This window comes from Hyaena hyaena, unplaced genomic scaffold (genome assembly GCF_003009895.1).
Source record: "Hyaena hyaena isolate Hyena2069 unplaced genomic scaffold, ASM300989v1 scaffold_5, whole genome shotgun sequence".
In the NCBI taxonomy this organism is placed as follows: domain Eukaryota; kingdom Metazoa; phylum Chordata; class Mammalia; order Carnivora; family Hyaenidae; genus Hyaena; species Hyaena hyaena.
The window spans coordinates 1,733,660-1,755,612 of NW_024080637.1; the positions used below are offsets into that span (position 1 = coordinate 1,733,660).

General features: G+C 44.9%; 1 protein-coding gene across 8 annotated transcripts in view; it reads right to left on the reverse strand.

Moving 5' to 3' along the window:
* FGGY (FGGY carbohydrate kinase domain containing) overlaps positions 1 to 21,953 on the reverse strand; it is a 426,891-nt gene that overhangs the window by 134,222 nt on the left and 270,716 nt on the right. For all 8 annotated transcript variants that reach the window (XM_039238811.1, XM_039238799.1, XM_039238806.1 and 5 more), the window contains one exon: positions 6,470 to 6,577. In XM_039238811.1, coding sequence (XP_039094742.1) covers positions 6,470 to 6,577 — 108 coding nt within the window. The remainder of the gene's footprint in view (positions 1 to 6,469; positions 6,578 to 21,953) is intronic.

Genomic DNA, 21,953 nt, shown 5'->3' on the forward strand with positions numbered 1-21,953 from the left:
AAAAAAAAAAAGACTGCAGGAAAGCAAACCCAACTATATACTATGTATAAAAGATGCACTTTAAACAGACTGGGACAGAGATAATGATGCTTTGACTGATGGTGCTGGGAGAGAAAGTTAAAAAACAGATGGGAGAGATGACTGAAGTCAGAATTCATTGGTCCTTCTGAATGGATGTGGGCAGAGAAGGGAAGGGAGGAGGCAAGAATTAATCCCGATTTTCTGGTTTTGATAAAAGTATAAATGAAGTGGTCTTTACTCAAATGAAGACAAATAATTGAGGATCAACACAGAGAATGTATTAGTTACTAGAGTTAGAAAACTGTAATTCTGAAATCCTTCCTCCCTCTGCCTCCCTGACATTGAATCCATCTTCTCTCCATTGATAGCAATGCTACCCTTCAGAAGCCTTGACCTCTCTCTCTCTCTCTGCTGCACATTTCACATCTAACCCATCAGGAAACCTCGTTGTCTCTACCCAAACTGTAATACATCCCAAAATACGACCACTTTTACCAGCTACACTGCCATTATCCCCATCTCTCAGCTGGTCTACTGCAAGAGCCTCTTCGGGGCATCCCTGCCTCCGTCTCCCACATCCCCGTCCCACAGTTTATTCCCAACATAGCAGCCAGGCACCAGTCTGAATGATCCTTTGAAAACTAAGTCATATCCGTTCTGTGCTCATAATTCTCCAGTGGCTTTCCATTTCACTCAGAGTAAAAGCCAAAATTTTCACAGTGGCCAATAACACAGCCCCAAATCACCTCGTAAACTCACTCCCTACAGGTCTCATTTTCGTTCGCTCTGTTCCGCCTCTGTGGCCTCCTTGCTATTCTGGAAATGCCCCAGGTGGGCAAGTCCTCCCTCAGGACCTTTGCACGGGTTTTTGCCTTGGTCTGGTATGTTCTTCCTCCAGGTTTCCAAACAGCCAACTTCCTTCCCCCACCTTGCTGCTAAGTTTGTGTGTCACATCAGGAAGGTCTACCTGGACCACTTTTTTTTTTTAATTGAAACTACTCACCTGAACCCATAAGCTTACTTCCTCTTTTACTTTTAACAACTTATTCCATAAAATAAACTCTATTGCTTTCTCATCTTATTTATTGTGTATGATGTGTCTCTGTTAGCATGTAAGCTTGACAAGGGGCAGATTTTTGGAGTAGGGTGCAGAAGAAGCTGTTTTTTTTATTCACTATTTCTCACTCACAACAGTAACATGCACATAAGCACTCCATAAACACTGGTTGTTTAAAGAAACATCACTCTAAAGAGTAGACTTTATCCTACAGATAACTGTGGATTGAGAGTGACAGGGTCACATGTGCTTTCAACATGATCCTTAAAGAGGATTTTGTGAACTGAATATTTGTGTCCCTTCAAAATTCACACTTTGGAATCCTAAATACCAAAGTGATGGCACTGGGAGGCGGGGCCTTTGGGAGGTGACTAACTATGAGGGTGGAGCCCTGATGAATGGGATTAATGCCCTTAGAAGGGTCTGAAGAGACCAGAGTTCTCCCCTTCCACTTCGTCTTCAACCCAGAGGAGACTCCTCACCAGAACCCAACCATGCTGCTACCCTGATCTTGGCCTTCCGGCCTCGACATCTGTGAGAAAAAAAGGACTGTTGTATATAAGCCACCCAGTCTATGGTACCTTGTTTGAGCAGAACACATTAAGACAAAACGGTTAGAGAGGGAAGCGTTAGAAGAAAGAAGGCAATCAGAGAGTTTTGTAGGAATCAGGAACATATACAAAAAATACAGCGAGAGCCTGGGTGGGAGGGACCATGGAAGCATTTGTTTATTCGGAGTAGGTCTGAGTATCCAGGAAGTCATTCCAACCAGCCAATGTGAAATGCTAGGGACACACCTAAGTCTATTCATAGCTTCTGTCAATACTGATACACAGAACATTTTTTCTCTCATGGTCCTACAAAGCCTGTCCACTGTATGTGCCTCAATATACTTGAAAAGAAAGTCATATGAACTCACGACAATTGCTGCTCAAGGGACTATGTACGACAAGGGTAAGAAAAACTAAGAAATGTAGCTTGTAAAAGTCCAGTCCGGTTCTGGAGAGATCTGGGGTAGCCCCCCTGGGTTTGAATCAAGGCTTTCCCGCTTACAACTATTTAGACCTGGATCAAGTTACCTCATTGTTCTGAGCCTGTTTATTCACTACTAAAACTGATGTAACAAAGCTGAGCACACAGGCATGCTGGCTTGATCAGACAGGGCCTGAAACTGTTTGTCACATAGCAGATACTCCCAGTCGACTGCACAGTCTATGTGCTACACCAACTAATAATTACCAGGTTTATTTCCAGCCTTCCCATTAGATGATAAGCTACTGGAGGACAGGAATCATGTGACTGTATTCTTGCTTGGCCCAGAGTAATCACTGCAACATGATGGAAAGGGGGAATGAACGAAGGGGTGAAATCACTATCTCCATCCATGCACCCTAATATGTACACTGCAAGCTCTTTGTACACCCGCTTATGGAAGACTGACTGACTTCCTGGGGCTAGTCCCAGGCAGACTGGCACTGGGGATACAGCAGGGGGCAGACAGGCCTCCCAATGCACAAACTCTAAAATCCCGAGCACATAGCATCTTGCTACGTTGTGACTCTATAGAGTTCACAAATTTAAATTCTAGGTTCAAACAATTCAAAGGTTACACCCACCCAAGCCCACCTGTCCCAGAAAGCCAAAGCCACCACAGAGGCAGCATAGGAATTTGCCTTCGCCTCCCTTACTCTACACCTCCCCCAGTGAAAATGACTCCAAGTAAGACAGACAAGAGTGTTTGGAGAGAGGGATGGCCACGGTCCAGCTGGAAACAGGCTTCGGCATCTGGATGCCACGACTGCACAGGCCGGTGTTCTATGGAAAAGGTCTGGGCGAAGAGCAGTATTTTTTGCACAACTATTTTGGAGAGAGTATTGACCAGCACGAGGCGAACCCGGAAGGGTGCCTAATTGATGCAACTAAAACCAATCACCCACAGAATGGGGGCAGGTGCCCATCTAATAGGAACTGAGTATCAGCGGCACAAGTTTGAAACGAGTGGGAAATGAATCCAAGTTTCACTCGAATGGAACTAAAGAGGTCCAAAGCCAGAAGAGATCCTATTTTATTTTTTTTCTTCATGCTGAAATTAACCAGATGGAGGTTGTTTTTTTTTTTTTCCCCCTCAGTACCAATCTATTCATATACTTGAACAAAGGATTTGTTTTGGGATAGATGATGATCTTTCCTTTTTCTTTTTTTTTTTTATTATAAAAATGAGAAAAAATAGCTTTTTTCTTTTCAAATCTAGAGTTTAGGTAATTTTTTTTCTTGTTCCTTTTTTTTTCTCCTCTTCTTTCTCCTCCTTCCCTTACTTCTTACTCTCCTTTTCCTCCTCTTCTGCCTCAGGTGGTATGTTTGTGACCACATGCTGAGAATGTACTGTGGACAGTGCAATAACGGAGCCCGCACAGTGTATCAGAGACGTGTATTTGAGACAAAGAACATGAAAAAAATGTAACTTCCTCCCTGCAGTGTTCTCTAGGAAACTAATGTGTTATAAAACCAGAGACTGGAGTTCACAACAGAGTAAATGAGAATAAGAGGAGAGGAAGGATGACTGGCAAAGAAACCACAGAAAAAGGCCACGGATGGTACACTAGGAATCTCCCTGGGCTGTGCTTGCTACCTACAATTTTGTTCTTCATCTGAAAAATACAGACAACAACAGTATCTATTTTACAGGGGTTTTGAGAGAATTAAATGAGATAGTATATGCAACGCTCTAGCCATTGAGACTGGGAAAGAAGCCTTCAAAATGAATGGCAGGCATTGTGATGATTATGAATATCATTCAAGGATTAACAAGATTATATATATAAATCCTGTCCACAGAAAAACATACTCAATAAAGTGTAATTTTTATTATTATTACTATCATTATTATTCTTATCTTATCTATTTTGTAGGTTGTTTCTGTCTCTTTGCATGTCTTCTCTGGACTGATGCTTTGGGGTGTTCTGTTCTGTTCTTGATTCAGATTTTGACCCATCATGCAAGCATTTAGATTTCCTAAGATTTTGCTCTCTATAACCCACAGGTCAATCTACGTCCAATAAAACTAGAGAAGAATTGCCTGAAGTGGAACTCCAAATGCAGCTTGATTGGCTGATGGCACAAAATCAACTAACTACAGAAAGGCCAATAATTCTCAGGACTCCTGTTGAAAGTCATAGTCGACTATTATGAAGATTTCATTAATGGCAAAAAGAGGTCCCATTTTTTATTTAAATTCAGGGCTCATGAAACAGGCGTAACCAATTCTTATCCACAAAGATATGTCATAATGTTTGGGAAAAGATGGCTTATATCCATAGCAACAGAGCAAACTCTGAGCCAAGTACTGGGAAAAGTATTTCCAGACTGACACAGATGTTCAATTTGCATATTAAGTCTCTGAAAACCTGTTGATGGACAGCTGCACGGACAATACTTCTTGCACAAAGAGTTGGTTTACTGGATCACGATCTTTGTTAAAAAAAAAAAAAAGTCTCTGGATTGTGTCATCTAGGAGTTCTGGGTCTGTGAAGGGTGATTATACTGTGATGCACGGTTGAAAGGAGCTATATTTCAGTAATGGATTTTCAGTGTATCACAGACACAGAACAGATACCTAGGTTGAAAGTTGTATAAATAGACGACTGAGTCCCGTGGTATCTTCAGACAGTGGTGTCATCTCACCTTCTCTAGCAGGGGGTTATTAAGACTAATCAGATGTTATGTTATAGTTACTGAGCTCCCCTACTAGACAATGAGCTCCTCAAAACCAGGGCCTGATGGAGGCCTAAATCATTTAATTCCTCCAGAACATGTGCTTTGAATCCAGCCATCCATCTATGCTTCCATTGACTTTGAAAGAGATTGAGGCACCTAGGTAAAAAACAGCAATATACTAAGAAATGGGAACGAGTGGTGATTTGCATCCATAGCCAGCTTTGGATCAGACCACTGTAACTCTGCTGAACATTTGGAGAGCTGGTATGGGAATCAGACCATAAACAGATGATTTCAGTGTAACATGGTAAAAGTGAGGTTGGCTAACTGAGCCTAGGTCTTACTTTCCCTTGCCTTCCAAAAGGAATCCCCCCAGGGCCCGCTGACCTCCTGACCTGAGTTCTCAGTTATTGTTGCCACTGTCCTCATTCAAGCCTGCAAGGCTTTCTGTCTGTGGACTAGCCTACTAAAACTGGGCTCCCCACCATCAGCCATGTGCCCTGAGGCCTTCTTCCTCATGGCTGCTAGCTGGAGTCTGTACGGCTGAGATCCCAACATAGTCATCCGCTCTGCCAAACTTTCACTTGGTCTGCCAGACAGAGAACAGCTCCTGAGCATGTTCTACAGGGACTTCTTATGATGTGGTCCCTGCCCAGCTCTCCAACTGTTATTCCAAGTCATTCTTCTAAGAACAGTTCATGCCACAGCTGAAACATTGCACTGGATGTCATTACCTCAGGTAGGTCTTGTTATTGTTCACTCCCATATCGTTGGTCCTATGCCAGTTCTGCCTAGAAGAGTGCCCCCACCCTTCTTTGCCTGGTTTGTCCCTGTTTCCCTTTGAAGATTCAGCATAAATGCTTTCTCCCCCTCAAAGAGTTCTTTAATCTAGCTTTATGCCAACTCTGTGCTTTGTACTTCTGGTATAGTATTCAACTCATTTTATGGATTATCTATCTTCCCTATTAGACAATCCCATGAATTCATCAAAATTTTTAAGCACCTTCTATGAGCCAGGCACTGAGCTGGATGCAAAGAAACGTATGATATGGCCTTTGCCTCTAAGGAGCTCAAAGACTTCTGGAAAGGACAGATTAGTAAACCAGTAATAATAGAATATCAGAAGTAGAGTCATGTCTTAAAGGACAAGTAAAATTATCCAGGTGGTAAAGAACTCTCTGGGCAGGGAAAGAAACACATCCAAAGGCATGGAGGAGTAGAATAACATAAGCCATGGGGGAGTTGTGGGTAGGGCAATCTAGCCTTAGTGACAAGGTGTGGGACTGGAAGGGCTGGACCATGAAAGGTGTGATATGTCCAGAAACTATCCGAATGATGTCCTCAGGGCTACAGAGAACCACTGAAGGATTCTGGCTGGAGAACAACATGGTTCTTTTTACAGAGTATAGTATCACTCTCACTGCCACAAGGGGAAAAATGGATGTTTGCGTGAAAGACAGGTATCAAGACGGGTTAGTCATCAGTGCCTGGACCAACATTTATGCCTTTGGCAAATGCATGCTGCATATGCACCATATGTTAGGGTGTGCACTAAAAGAAAGCTAATTCTTCTGATTTAGGAGGCTGCAAATCTTCCAGATACTGGGAATACGGGGAGTGTGACAAAATGGACGAGTCAAGGCTATTTAAACTCATATGGAGAAAGTGTCAACTTACCAGTTTTCCAGTAACACTCTGACCACCTTCATTCAGCCAGAACCCAGGGACCATGGCTGAGAAATAAGGGCCCCAGACACCTGGGACAAAAATTGGGTCTTTGCTGATCTGTAAAGAGAGAGGCAAAGTCTGTCACTTGACGCTCAGGGCTGGAAGAAGCCCTATCCTCCTCCCAACCAATGTTTCTGTGACCATGTGATTCAACTTCTTATTAAACACATTCTTTGGTAAGAAAACCATTCCTTCCTAAGGAAGGATATGGCTTCATCTTTGGAGGTCTTCATGATACATTCATTTATGATGTCAGGGTAGCAAAGATCACTTTGCTGGCTCCCTGTCTATGGTAGACTGATTGCAAAAATGGCCCCCATTCTCTACTGCTCCCTGTTCCATCCCCTCTGCAATGTGTCTTTGCAGCTCCTCTCACTGACAGGTGGAGTCCCCACCCTTGGGATCTAGGTCAGCAGGGTGACTTGTTCCAGCCAAGAGAATGAGCCGAAGTCACACTGCTAGTCTCCCTGGCCTAGGTCTCAAGAGGTCTGGGCGCTTCTATTCTTCCCCTTGGCTCTCTACCTTTGCCATAAGAAGAGCCCAGACTAACCTGCTGGATGGAAGGGCATGAGACAGAGCTGAGTCTGCCCAAATGTAGCAGGTGTGTCTCAGATCTAAGAGACAGGCCAAACAAGATCAGCAGACCACCCCAGTCAACTAGCGCTAACAGACCCAGATCACTAGAATCACTTGTGATAGACTTGTGAACAAAAATACATGTCTTGTATGTCACTAAGGCTTTGTGTTTGTCACCTAGCATTTCTATGCTAACAGGTAAGTGACTCACCCCCTTCCTTCTACAAATGCTAGTCAACTAACAGCATGCCATCTCCCTCTCTTGGGTGCTGGGGACACAGAGATGAATCGGACAGAGTTCTTGTCTTCAAGAAGCTACCCATCTAGGACAGAGCTCCACAGGTAAAGAGACACATAGGATACAGTGTGGCCCACAGGATGGTAAAAACAATACATAGAATGTTATGGAGGGACAGAGAGGGCCAGGGGTGAATGGCCTTGGGAACAGAACATGGCTCAGACGAGCAGGATTTTTTTTTTTTTTTTTTTTTTTTTTACAAATAGTTTATTGTCAAATTAGTTTTTACATAACACTCAGTGCTCATCCCCAAAATGCCCTCCTTCATGCCCATCCCCCCCCCCCCCCCCCATCCATCAGTCCTCAGTTTTTGTCAGCATTCAAGAGTCTCTCATGGTTTGCCTCTCTCCCTTTCCCCCACCATTTCCGCCCTTCTTCTCCCCCTTGGTCCTCCGTCAAGTTCCTCCTAATCCTCCTATACGTGCAAACATATGGTATTTGTCCTTCTCTGCCTGACTTATTTCGCTCAGCATAACACCCTCAAGGTCCATCCATGTTGCTACACATGGCCAGATTTCATTGTTTCTCATTGCCATGTAGTATTCCATGGTATAGATAAACCACATCTTCTTGATCCATTCGTCAGACGAGCAGGATTGAGGCAGGCATTCTAGATCAAGGGAAGGGCTTGAACAAAGGCATGTAGGTGAGGGAGAGGCGCTCTCGGGACTGAAGACACAGCAACAATGTTTCTGTAGCAGACCACAGAAGTCCTTTCAGGGTTAGGAGAAAACATCAAGACGTGGAATCGGACAGAAGGGGATGGACCACATGTTCACTCATCTGGAACTGCGCATGTTTCTCATCCATCTAGCAGGGATGCGTGTTGAAGTCATATTTCTGGTTGCGAAGAAGCATGGGGGAGGGTGCGGAGGGCAGGGAGGAAGGCATAGCAGATCTACTCCCACACGTTTTCTGGATAGGCAGCAAATTCACTCATTCACCTATCCTACAAATATTTATTCAGCCCTTATACATGCTTGGTACTATGTCACTTCCTGGGCATACAGAAATGAACTGATTTCTGCCCTCATGAAAATTTTAGTCCAGCATTTCAGCACAAACATTATTTAAATATCTTGACCCCAACCATTCCAGTTCCCTTTTCACTAAACAAGTGAGTCCTCAAATCGGAAGGATTTCCAAAGCTCAAACAGGAAGGAGGCAAGAGAAGGCAAGGAAACTACAAAACACTGTCAACTCTAAATTTTGTGAAATCAACATAATTTATAAAGAGGGACATTTAACACCTCAAATAGAAAGAATAAAGTCTGGGAAAAAAGACTGTTGTAAGAAATGACAGTTTGGCTTACACTGACATACTCATTTCCTTACTAGTTTAACAGCTGTTTCCTGCATTCCCACTGTGATCCAAATCTGTGCTAGGCTTGGGCAATGAATGTGAAACAAAACAGCATAGCTCTTGCCCTCAGGAAGCATTCTGTCCTGAGAGGCAGACTGATTAGGGTGTCCAACCATTCAAGTTTGGCCAGGAATCTCTTGGTTTAGTCCCGAAGGCCTTGTGTCCTAGAAAACCGTTCAGTCCTAGGCAAATGAGATAAATCACTGGGCAGCCTCAGATAGCTATTAGCCAGATCACACGGATGTGTAATTATAAAGCGCGATAAGAAAGTGAATCAAATTCAAAAGGTCTGATAAGAGCAAATAAGTGAAGAACCTAATCTAGTCTAGCGATCAAGGAAGGCTTTTTTTTTAGGAGGCAATATTTGAATTAAGAAGTAAAACATATATAAAAGTTATTCAGTAGGTGTGAAGGTATGTGTGTGAGTAGGAGTGTATGTGTGCGTGTGCCTCTTTCTATGTGTATATGACACAGAGAGTGTTCAAGCTGGAAGAAGCACACACTATATGACCTTCACTTTTGTCACTTTGTCTTTGCCCATGATCATTTATCACATGCCGGTCCTAGAAACTACTCCCTCGACTGCATCCCAGAGCAGCTTTGGGGTGAAGAAGATAACTCATGGTCACAACCGTTAAGGACCATCTCTTCCCCTGCCTCTACCGCTTCCCTTCCAGAACTCGTAGCCCCATTTGATGGGTAAGTCTCAGAGAGGTCGTGTAAGATATCCACAGTCACACAGTAACTGCCCTAGGTGGGATTTGAACCCAGGCAGACGTCGGCCTCAAACCATATGGCACGCTTTATTTGTAAGTTGTAGGACATACATTGCTTTGGAAGGTTGTGCATCACACCCCACCTCCACCCTGTCTCACAATTTAAACTTGCCCTGAGTCAGCTACAGCCAAGCTCCATTGGAAGACTGGTTCTGCTGCTCAGAAATGTCCGGTGAAGACTCTGCCTGGCTCTGCGCACGGAGAAAGTTTTGAGCTGACTCCTGTTTGTGCTCACTCATTTGAAATGGCAAATGCTTCTCATCAGGCATCTGAGTGATGCGAGGAAACCAAGACACAGAAATATGTTTCCCAGAGCATTTCCAATCACTTCCAAGCCCTGTGCTCTTGGAGAAAACAAGTAATAATTTGTTTTGAGAAAGACAGAGAGAGAGAATGCACATTTGTGTATGTCTGTGTGCTTTAATCCTTTGTGATGAACCTAAATATTTAAAAATATTTTTGTAAAAGCTCTTTCCCATGCTGTTGGCTATCTTGGCCTGCAGGCTGCTGTTATCCAAAGGGGGAAGTTCACTGTACTCCACTGGTAACGACGATCTGCACAGGAGGCTGATTCCTAGGAACAGTGGTGCAGTTAAGATGGACTGGCTACTCACCAAAGGGCTTGCTCTAAGCAGATTACAGGAATTAAATCACCTAACTCTCATGGAAACCCTAAGGGAAGACTCCATCATTATGGCTTTTGTATAGATGTGTAAACTAAGGCAGAGAGAGTTCAATTATGTGTCCAAGGTTATAAAAAACGCAAAGCAGTCAGGCACCAGGGTCCATAGCTGTCTCCGCCAAAGTGTTGTCTTAGTATTAGGCCACTGTTGCTTCTTTGATTCCTTCTTTGCCTCTTGAAGGCAGAAAGCAAGGGCCATCACAGTCAATAGAGATTCGTTCAAGTGGAACAAACCTTTTGGGTTTGCTGACAAATAAGTTAGGGAATCTGCATTTCCAAAAGCTTTTGATAAATTTTCTCGGATACACTTGTGAAGAGCAGAGCCCATGGGTTGAGTCAAATACCTGCCTTCATTCTATTCCCGACTGCCATGTTCCAGCCAGGGGATTTACACAAGGACATCTTTCTGGGCCTCAGCCTCAGTTCAAAAATGGAAGGATCAGGGCGCCTGGGTGGCGCAGTTTGTTAAGCTTCTGACTCTTGATTTTGGTGCAGATCTTGTGGTTTGTGAGTTAAGCCCCATATCAGGCTCTGTGCTTAGGATTCTCCCTCCCTCTCTGCCTCTCCTTCTCTATCCCTCTCAAAAGAAACATTTCAAAAATGGGAGGATCAAGGGGCACCTTGGTGGAGCGTGTGACTCTTAATCTCAGGGTTGTGAGTTTGAGCCCCACATTGGATACAGAGATTACTTAAAAGAAAAGAAAAAGAAAACGTATGGTTATACAAAACTGGGAGTATCAATGTGAATGTTGGAGGACTTTTGTGAAGATGAAATAAGCTATCACCCACAAACAGCTTATTATACGTTAAATTCCAAAAAAATGTTAGTTATCCTTGAAACGAAGCTTGTATGAGCGAACAGACAGGTGACAGGGTTGAATGACCACAGCCAAAAGTAATTATGATCATGTAACAAGATCTCTAGGTTTGTCTGTGGTCTGATTTAGCCAATACTCATAACAATGAAGTAGAAAATGATACAGAAGTAAAGCCTATCGTAAAATTTTCAGCGGGTATAAACTTGGGAGCATAGTTAATTATGGGGCATGTCTAAATCAAGATTCAAAATTACTTCAAAGAGCTAGAACATGAAGCAAAATACAAGAAACTAGTCCACATGTATTTAATTGTATAGTTAAACATTTGCCCTTAAAAGGTACTGGAAATATTCTGATATTCTTTTTCACGGGTGGTGGTATACGAGTATTCCATTGTTTCAATGGTATTGTTTCAACGGTACACAGACCCTTGCTATATTCTTGAATTATGTGTGTTATCAGTGAAGTTAAAGAAGCCCACAGTAAAACAAAACGTTTGGATGCACACCATATGCCAGGCACCGAGATCAGTACTGACGCTATATAAGTAAGAGAGTAAAATATAACAATAACAATGATAATTTATAACAAGGCCTGGTCCCTTTCCTCAAAAAGCTCCTACTCTGACCAGGCAGACAAGAGGTGGAAATGCAGAAATTGTGACAAACCGTGCTAAGTCCCCCCAGTAAGGTGGGGAAGGAGTGGTAGGAATCCAAGCTGTGTACTTACCATAGGTGGCCACATGGGAGCCAGGCCTCGAAGGAGAAATAAGTGTTTCCTTAGGTAAAGAAGGAGGGCATGCCAGGCAGAAGGGACTGTGTGGGCTACGCTCACACTCAGGAAGCTGCACAAGCATTCTGGTTTTCAGGAGGGCTTAACGCTCTGAATTTTACATTAAATAAAAGGTCATAAGGTTTGAATGACAGGTATATTTTTGCATTAACATATCCTACTGCTTGTCAAAATTTCATTTTGAAAAAGCCATGGCTTAAAAAAAATTTTTCTAGGGGCGCCTGGGTGGCTTAGTCGGTTAAGCGTCCGACTTTCGCTTAGGTCATGATCTCGCAGTTAATGGGTTCGAGCCCCGCGTCGGGCTCTGTGCTGACAGCCAGCTCAGAGCCTGGAGCCTGTTTCAGAGTCTGTGACTCCCTCTCTCTCTGACCCTCCCCTGCTCACACTGTCTCTCTCTCTCTCTCTCCTAGAATTAAATAAAACATTAAAAAAAATTTTTTTTTCTTAATCTTTATTTCTTTTTGAGAGAGACAGAGTGCAAGCAGGAGATGGGTAGGGAGAGAGGGAGACACAGATTCCAAAGCAGGCTCCAGGCTCTGAACTGTCACCAAAGAGCTCAACGCAGGGCTCGAACTCATGGACTGTGAGATCATGACCTGAGTCGAAGTCGGTGCTTAACCGACTGAGACATCCCGGCACCCCAACCATGGATTTTTAAAAAGAAAAAAGCCTCGGGGAAACCACCCTCTAAGTCAGGCAACAGTAGTAAGAAATAACAACACAGACATAAGGACGATAATAAGAAATACTAAAATGGTCACTGCTAACAGTTACTGTGGGCTTACAATATGCCAAATACTCTTCTAGGCTCTTCACAGAGGTTCATCACATAATGAGGCAGGTCCTTTTCACAGAGGTTCTGATCCAATGAGGCAGGTCCTATTATTATGCTTACACCACAAACAAGGAAATCTAAGCTGAAGGAGGTCAGATAGATAGTATATAAAAGAGTAACTTCAGATCCAAACAAGACCCAAGCTATGAACTACCAACTTCTTTTCCTCGGCAGACTTTGTTTTCCTCATCTATAAAGTAATTAGTTTGGACTAGAATATTTAATATCTCCTTTGTCTTTGAGATTATCTAAGATTTCAAGAAGCAGAGTCATTCTTCCCCAGCTGGCTAATCAGAGCGCTCCAGAAAGCTCTTTCAAAACAGACTCTGCCCTGTGGCTTAGAGGATCAACCTGGGTGGTCTAGAGGGGCTTCTCGAACTACCAACTTTGCTCTGCCACCTTTGTGACCCGTGGCCAGGATTATCAAGGGTATCGCTTGATTGCCAACTTCATGGATTGTATTTAATGGCTACCATCTATTATACCTCACATTTGCTGAGCACATATTCAGCAAGTATTGACTGGACACACACTGAGTCCAGACTATTGTTTCCAACATGAAAGGATATGGAAAGATGGACATCAGAGCCACGTAGCCTCCTGAGGTTTGCAATCTCGGAGGAGCCAGTGTGCAGGATGGACTGGGGGAGGGGTCACTCAGGTAGCAAGTGATTTAGAGGTTTACATTTGTATTCAGACTTGGCAATGACCCTGATGGTATATGGAGTCAAATATGCACAGCCCATTTTATAGCTGAAGACAAAGGCACGCGGAGGGTTAGGCAAACTACCCAGGATTGCAAGGATCAGAAATGGTACCGCGGGGATTAGAAGCCTCGCTCCATTTGTTCTTGCCTCTTTTCATGTCTGTGCCCAAGCCGGCTCCATGAGTGGATGCCACTGGCTGCGTTTCATCTACGGCTGTGCTGCTGTCAGCTGAGTTTCCCTGCGGTGCAAAAGCCGAGCGAGCGCCTGCTCACACCTCTCTCCGGGAGAGATGACTGGGCTCCGAGAAGGGAGCTACTGCAGCAATTTCCGCTGAGCCTTGCCCCCACCCCATCGCCCCGAGGTTGGCCTAAACCTCTGGCAGCGGCAGCAGGCAGGCTCCAGGCGCCAGTGGTCCTGGGAGGGAATAGGAGGTTTTGTTTTGAGTGCCCCCAGCCAGGTTGGGGATTTTAGAGGGTAGCCGCAGGCATGTGTGGGACTGAGTATTTCCGTGATGGCTCATCTCTCCCTCCAAATGGACTGTGCTATCGTCTTACTAGAAGAAGAGAAAAAAAAAAACATTTATACATATTCCAGCCAACTCCCAGCTCACTACGCAGTACAAAAAAGAGCAGAGAGAATTTGGTTTTTGAGTAGGGCTCTCAGCAATGACCTCTATTTTTGCACTTCTCAGATTAAACTGTAGTGAGTTGTTTGCTTCCCCTATGAAATAGTGAGGAACCACATCTTCTCTCAAAGGCAGTGAACATGGTTTAGTAATGTCAGCATAGATCTTGAGTCTGACAAACCTCACTTTCAATTCTGGATAGGTTGTTTATTGGCCCTGTTCCTTTAAACCTCTCTGAGACTCAGTTTCCTCATCTATCAATGGGGATAATCTCACCTTCCACAGAGTTTTGTGCGAGCCCTAAGCAGTATAAGGTGTATAAAAATCTTAGGACGTAATATTCCCTCAAGAAATGTGAAATAACAGATGGTTTAACTCCACTCCTTTTTGGGATGGTGGAAAGATCTGGAGTACAAAGTCCTGGGTTGGAGACTGGGCTTTCCCTCTTCTTAGTTCTGTCCCTTTGGAAGGTTCGTCTTTCTCTTCCTTCCCAGATTCACTCCTCTGTGCTTGTCTCACTCGCCACATCTCACGGGGACAGCCCATCCACTCCCACGTGTGCACTGACAACTTTTACGCTCTTGCGTCCCAACGCTTCATCTCCAACTCAGGTCCTATTCTTGAGTTCCACTCGGACACCTGACCTGGATGTCTACTCAACATGACCAAAATAGAACCTGCCATCCTCCCTCCCAGGGCTGCTCTAGTGCTGGGGTCTCTGTCTACCTATTTACCCAACCACCAGGGTACTATTCTTAATCCTGACACTCCAACATCCTTCTCCTCTGACCCACAATAGTCATGCATACTGTCAACTCTATTTTTCAGACAAAGCTGGTTTCTCCCCGTTGCTACATTAGTCCAGTCCTTCATTAAATCTCTGGCTTGATTACTGCAACAGTAATTAAGCTGGTTTCCATGTCTCAAATACCTCCAAAAACCCCGCGCAGAGAATCCAACTTCTTTACCTCCAATACGATGATCCTTCTCATACATAAACCCAGTTATAATTCTGTCATTCCCGTACCTCCTTTAGAAGTTCCCCATGACACAGGAGACCTTGCTGACCTGGCTTTTATCTACAAGTCTGGCCTAATGACACATGGTACATTTCCTCATCCTTGCCCCATTATTTTTACTCCAGCAAGCCCATCACAGCCTAGAAATCTCCAGGTGCATCACTTTCTTTCTCATCTGTATGTCTTCACAGGTTCTGTCTAAAAGGCAGTCCTTCGGACCTCCCCCTGACTAACTCTTCCACATCCTTTTGGAGAACTGAGCTCAACAGTATCTGCTCTGGGAAGCTTTTCAAACCCTGACCGGGTTATTACTTGCTTCTTCCTGCATCTTCCTTAACCCTCTGTACTTCTACAGTATAGATTCTTGTGACATATACGTCTAAGTGTGTATACCTATATCCATAAAGCATATGGGATTTGATTACATCATGACATAACTCACACTTAATATGTTACATACATATAATATGCTTTGTAAGCCAAATCACACAAATGTCGCCCATGGCTAAAATTATTAACAATGTCACAGATATTCAGATCTATAATAGAATAGAACCCATGCCCAATCACCTGTAAGCGGCCCACAGCTAACAAAGCTTTGGGCTTGACAAATTTTCCTTTGCTATATTTGGAGCTTTCTGAAAGGTTATGAGTCCTCCAGCACAGAGCATGCCCTTCCTAGAAATCCAATCCCGTTATTGCACTTTGAGCAAAACAAGAACCCATGAAACCTGTCTACAGATATCTCCTGGGGCTTAGCAGTCGGACAGGCGGGAGGGAGGGGGGAGCACTGAAAGGGATTGTCACCCAACCAAACAGTCCCCAAATTTGGGATGGAGGGAGCCCGCCAAATGCTGCTTGCAATGTCCTGAGTTATTTGCAAAGTATTTTGGACTCCTTAAGCCTTGAATTCCTTATTCTTCATCGTTCTGAAACCCATATGTGATTGCAAGAGAAATTTAATCCATATGTTTCTCATTCACATACACTTAAAACACACCCAAAGTTGCTTTGCAAGAGGCTGAATGGCCAAGAAAACTTTGAGACCATCCTAAAATTCCCCCCAATTTTCTCTCCCTCACAGACAAGAAACCACACTTGGCCTCCTCTCTACAGATGCCTGACTGGCTCCAGTGAGCTCAGACCAGCTCTCAGCTTTGAAAGCCCCAAGAGCTGTGTGACCCCAAAGACATAAAATCATAGCTTGCATCTTTTCGCAGCCTAAACAATCTGCGGTGGGTAAACGGTTATCGGTCCCTTCTGTGGATCCTGTGAGTAAGGGAGGAGGGGCTGGTGGCCTGAGTGGGGGAAGGGGAGGCAGCTAATGAGAGGAGAGAGGGTGCCCTTTCTGCGTGGTGGTCACCAGACGTTCTAATGTCACACCGTGAGCTGGACACGCCGGGTCAGAGCCCTAACTTCTATTTCCGTCACATCCCCAGGAATGAGCAGAGGAATAACTGAGTGCTTCTCAAATATGACCCTACCAGTGCCTTCCTTTGATTCTAAACGAGCTGTTAGGAACAGCAGCTCGCCCTTACAGAGTTCAGGAAGAAGTTGCCTCGGGCAGCCTTACAGCTGAGGCCCGTCAGCAGGTGCAGATGAGGGTGACACAGCCTTTTCCGTGTAGCAAGTATACAGCGCCCTGAGCCCGTCCGCTTTCCTCTGACTTCTGACTGCTAAGTTGTGGACACTTTCTCCTCCTGCCCTGCTCCTGCTCAGCTTCTGCGTTCCCCGTTACGACCTTTTGCTGTGATACCGTGTCTACTCTCACATACTATCTCATAAATCTGACCACAGATTTAGAGATTGTCTGGTGTGACTCGCAAAGTGTAGTCCTAACCTCCTGTGTGACTTTGGTCCTTGGGGCGTTCATCCGATAAATGGGGCAAACAGGACCTCTTTTATAGACCCGTAAAGACTAAATGTGGCCCAGTCTATTATTGGCCTTGGTACGGTGCCTGGTACATTCAGTGACCCAGGGAAATGGAGCCTGTATTAATATCATCACCTCCATACTGGCCAAGGTGTACTTCTTATTTATGGAGTGGATGACACGTAGGCATTTAATTTTAAAAAGTAAGATCTGACACCATCTTGACCGGAATTCTAAAGGAGGGTACAGACTTTGCACGGGCTCTAGAGCAGAGCAAGATAAGAATCAACACGACCACTCAGATGAATTCATTTCTATTTGCAAGATCTGTCACTGGGCATAAGCACAACTAAGAGGTACCCTGTTAATAGGGTGCAGTGTAAAGGCAAAGAGAATACTGGCTCAATTATAGCAGGCCCTCTCTTGCAAAAAGTCCACATTTCTGGGCAGACTCATCAATCACTGCCTTCTGGAAGCACTCCCCAAAAGAACCCACTCTTGCTTCTCAGGTTTAGCTCAGGGAATTTGGGGCCAGGGACATGTCCATGCAAGTCTGGACCTGAAGATTCCTGAGCTTCAGAACCTTCTCTCCCCTTTTGGCCTCAGAGAAGCTGAGAAGGTTAAAGCAGTGGGGCAAAGAGAACTCAAAGCTATGCATAGACAGACACCTGGGCGGTTTGGCCACAGATGGACTGCAGAAGTGTCACCAACCGACAAATGTTTATCGAGTATTATTAGGGTGAAGGAGTTCATCCCTTCCATCTTCTTTGTAACAAAGGAGGCTGCAAGAGCATGAGGAAGTTGTGATGGTTAGACAGGAGGAGGTCAAGAGAAAGATGGAGAGACAGGGTGGGATGCCCACGTTCTTTGGCCACCTAATATGTAACCAGAGATAGCACATAAGCAACACATATACCAGCACATCCATGTCACACAGTGATTAAGGGCCCGCCTTCCTGCCATCTCTGGGCCATGCCTCTGAATCTTACACAGGCCAGTGCCCAGGGAGCCACCAATGTCAGCTGAAGAGACGTCTGTGCAAAGCTCTGTCATCCCCACATGGGGCAGGTTTATCTCCCCCTCCCCACCTGAGATGCTGGCCAAGCCCGTGTCACCCGGTTTCAATGGTGAAAGGGAAATGAGCTTCGAGGATGTTCATTCAAGCTTCCAGGCCCACAGAGGGAGGCAGAACCAGGCTTTTGACTTCAAATCTGACTCAAGAGTCCAAGAGCTTCTGGAGATACTTTTTTAGAGAAAAAAGGCTGTACACACCCGACAGGCAGACAGTGCCATCTTTGACATTTCTTCTGGGGCTGGCCCAGCTCCCTTTGTGCCCTGAATGGAATATGTCCCTTGGAGGGTCAATAGACAAGATGGGGTTTTCCTTTGTTAAAGAGGGAGAGAGAGAGAGAGAAAAAGAAAAAATCACACATTCCCGTGGTGGTATCTTTTCCCTCTTCTCCATATTCAACAGCAGTGCGTTGAGAATGCTAAGTGACTCTCAGGTTAAAAAAAAGGAAAGACTTAAAAACGGCTTCCCTATTTGAATGAGTTCTTATGAAAGAGAGATAGTCCACAGAGGTAAGGAGACGGACTGGAGGAAGAAAGGGCACTGGGAAGGAAAGCTGGGCTCAAGGCGTTGCCCTCTGCCTGTACTCTATATAAAAGACCATGCTAATAAGTAAGATATGTAAACACTGTAGCACAATCAGAAACAAATGAAATGAAGGTTTGAGTGTAACAGTGTTCAGCTGTGGCCAAAGGCCAGGAGGCAGCTTTTGTTATGAATAGATCATCTGCATGTGAAACAGACCTGATTTTAACCCTTGGCAGAGGCTAGCCAGTGTGTAAGAATGCATACGGGCCCATCTGGACTTCCTTAGAGAAAAGAAAAACAGGGGGTAACGGGGAAGGGGAGGGGGGAACAGCTATCTGCGAAATAATATGACATGATGTAGGGCAGGGTTACAATTCTGAGAGCCGTTTAAATAGTTTCTGTGTTATTAATCAGTAACACATTTAGCTCACAAAGTAAGTAACAAAGGACAATTACAATGGCTTTTTTTAAAAAGAAGGTATTACAGGTGGTGGAAGCTGGGAAGGGAGGGAAGGCAGCTAACATTTGCCAAGCACCTACTAGGTGCTGACTGTTTTACACACATTCTCGTGCATAATCTTCGCATAATCTTCATGATAATCCTGCCACTTCCTTTGGTTTTCAGATGAAGAAACTGTGACTCACAAAAGCTCCTAGCCTTCTTTATGATCATCTAAGATGCCAAGTGGCAGAATGGGGATTTGATTTGATCTGGCCAAAGGCCATGTTCTTCTTATTATACCTGGCGGCCTCCTGGCTACTTGAAGAACCACGAAGTTCCAATGAACGTACGGGGGCCAGTGGGATCAGCCCGTGCCCCTTCCTTTCCCGGACATTTGAGCTCCAGCTGTGGGTTTACAGAGAAGGGTCAGGGCAGTGCCTAAGGGTGCTCTCAAGGAGCTAACCAAATCCAGTTTCTGGAGATCAGTGTGCTTCCCTAGGGTCCTTCCTCCCTTCTCCCCACTCATCAGGCGCCAATCAGAGGCAAGATTAAATGAAACTGGCCACCAGCGCCAGCCTGGCTTCCAGAATGTGTGAATTCCAGCAGAACTCTCTGTGTGTCGATACCCTGTGCGTGCAGTGTGGACTCACTCGCCATTGGCCCAGCAATTTGAGAATTTGGCTCTCACCTGAGGGACAGATGTCAGAGTGAGGCGTAAGAGCTATTTTTCCACTTCACTGGCCTGCGCTCTCAGGGTGGTGACTGAGCACTACAGCCGTGGTGAGAGGGAATGTCCCTGCACAGCTGCCTCTGGGGGGTACAGACAAAGCTGCGGGGGTTAGAGAGGCCGGGGGCTCAGGAAACTGCTTCCTCCAGGCTGAGCCAGGTCAGGAATCACAACTCCATGATCAAGCAGGGAGACCCTGGCAAATGCCGGTTTCCTCCAGCGTAAGAGGCGCACAAGAACATCCATCTTGCAGGATGTTTGGAAAGATTAGAGGCAACGCAGAGAAAGCCCTGACGTGCCGCCACACACAGTAAATAATCAACAGTTAAGAGCTGTACCCTCATTTTCTTACAGCCAGGAAATGTTTCATCCATATTTTTCTGAGTTCAGAGTACAGACTGATCTACTTAATCCCAATAAGGTACAAACAACAGCAGTGCCAGTAGAGGGTGGGAAGAGCTGGAGATATGGTGAGTTTTAAGCAGAAGAAATGTGGGTCTCATTTTTCAGGCCAGACCAGGAGGGCTGTTTGGATCTCAGTGTGGGTTCCTAGTGGGTTCATGGTAAAAAAAGCCATCTAATGTTTACACTTGAGACATTTCTGTTAATTGAAGGCTCTGCACTCATTTGTCAAGAGTTTATAGACTCGCTGCCTTACAGGATTGAAGACCTATTATCTGAGCTCATGCATGCTAGCACCTGGTGTGGTTTCCCACACACAGTAGGTGTCTAACATGGGTAATGGGAGGGGGGGAGCATCCGGGGACCACTGAGAATCAAGATTCTCCAGAAGACAGACTTCATGCATTTCTTCAGCGAACATTTAATTGAGCACCTACTCTGGGGTCAGGTTCTAGGGAAACAGATGAAAAAGATCCTGTCCTTGTCCTAGTTTTCAGTGTAGTTAGGATGTATGACAGTTAATCTAAGAATAGCGAGAAACTCTGTTAAGCACCTGAATAAAGGTTCTTAGTATAACAATGGCATGAAGAGAGTGTTATGGTCTGGCTGGAAGGTAGAATTTACAGTAATGATAACAAAATCCCACAAATGTGGAATTGCCATTCACTACGATCAAAGAGCTATGTTGAGTGGTTTTATGTGCACTATCTCATTTAATTAATATTAAATTAATGATCTCAATTAATTATTGCAGGCCTGTAAAGACAGCTCTCAGTATTTCCATTTTACAGATGCAGGAACTGAGGCTTAGAAGAGTTATGTAACTCGCTCAAGGTAAGGCTTCCAGGAGCAGGAGATACGAGGAAAAAAAAAAGAAAATCAAACCTATGAGTGTCAGGACAGGCAGAGGTTAGATCATGAAGGTTCTATGATGACATGCTAAGTAACTGGAATTTTTCTCTTGACGTCAACAGGGAAATATTCCCAAGTTATGTCTTGGTTACTTTGTAGCTAGAAGCCCAGGAACCCACTGCCCGTCCCCTTTCAAGCACGTATTCAGGATTACCAGAGCTGGAGTTGCACCGATTTCAGTTGTTCTGATTCACAACTGAATGCATAATGAATGATAATCACCTGTTATGTTGCCCAAAAGTTCTTGTGGTCACGGACTATGTAAGTGTTCCACTCAGAGCTGGGCCTCCCCTGGCCCTCCGGGGCCTCGGAGCTCTAGATCAGCTTCCTGGTGTGTAAGTACGTGTGGTTTCTTCTGTTTGGCTAAGTCAACAGTTTCAGGCAGGGGAAAAGAGGCTGTGCATCAAAATAGGCTTATCCAAAAGCCCTTCAGTGCCTCACCTCATTCTATCCACCTCCTCTGGCCTAAGTCACCCTCCCATAGCTTTCGGCCTCTCTATGCTTTAAATGGCCCCAAACTGCTTACCTTGACCTTGGAGTTTTAGACCGCCTGACCTGCACTTTTAAACCGCCTGAATCTGCCCTGATTCGGTTAACATCGGGCCCGAGACCCTTGCTCCATCCCTCATCCAGGTCATGCCTGCCCCACAGGGCCTAGCCTCCAAATGTAGTCTTCCAAATGCTGACTTTCCCTGACGACTTTGGCTAAAAGGCTCTCCACTAGCTCTCCCTGCTCTGAAAGTCTGGTTAGGATCATCCCCCAGAATTGGACTCAACTGAGGGCCCCGCCTGGTACCCGCACCCTACAGAGGGGCTCTTGCCGATGGCCAAAGGTAAAGGTACTTTTCTCTGAGGCAGTACTGCCCAGTGTGAGCCCTCCTCCTACGGTGCTTCAGTGCCCCTAAGAGGACTCTGTGCTACCAACGGTTTCCAGACAGCTGTCACTAGTTCCACCAAAGCTTGATACCTGTAGAAAGTAGGAAAGGTCA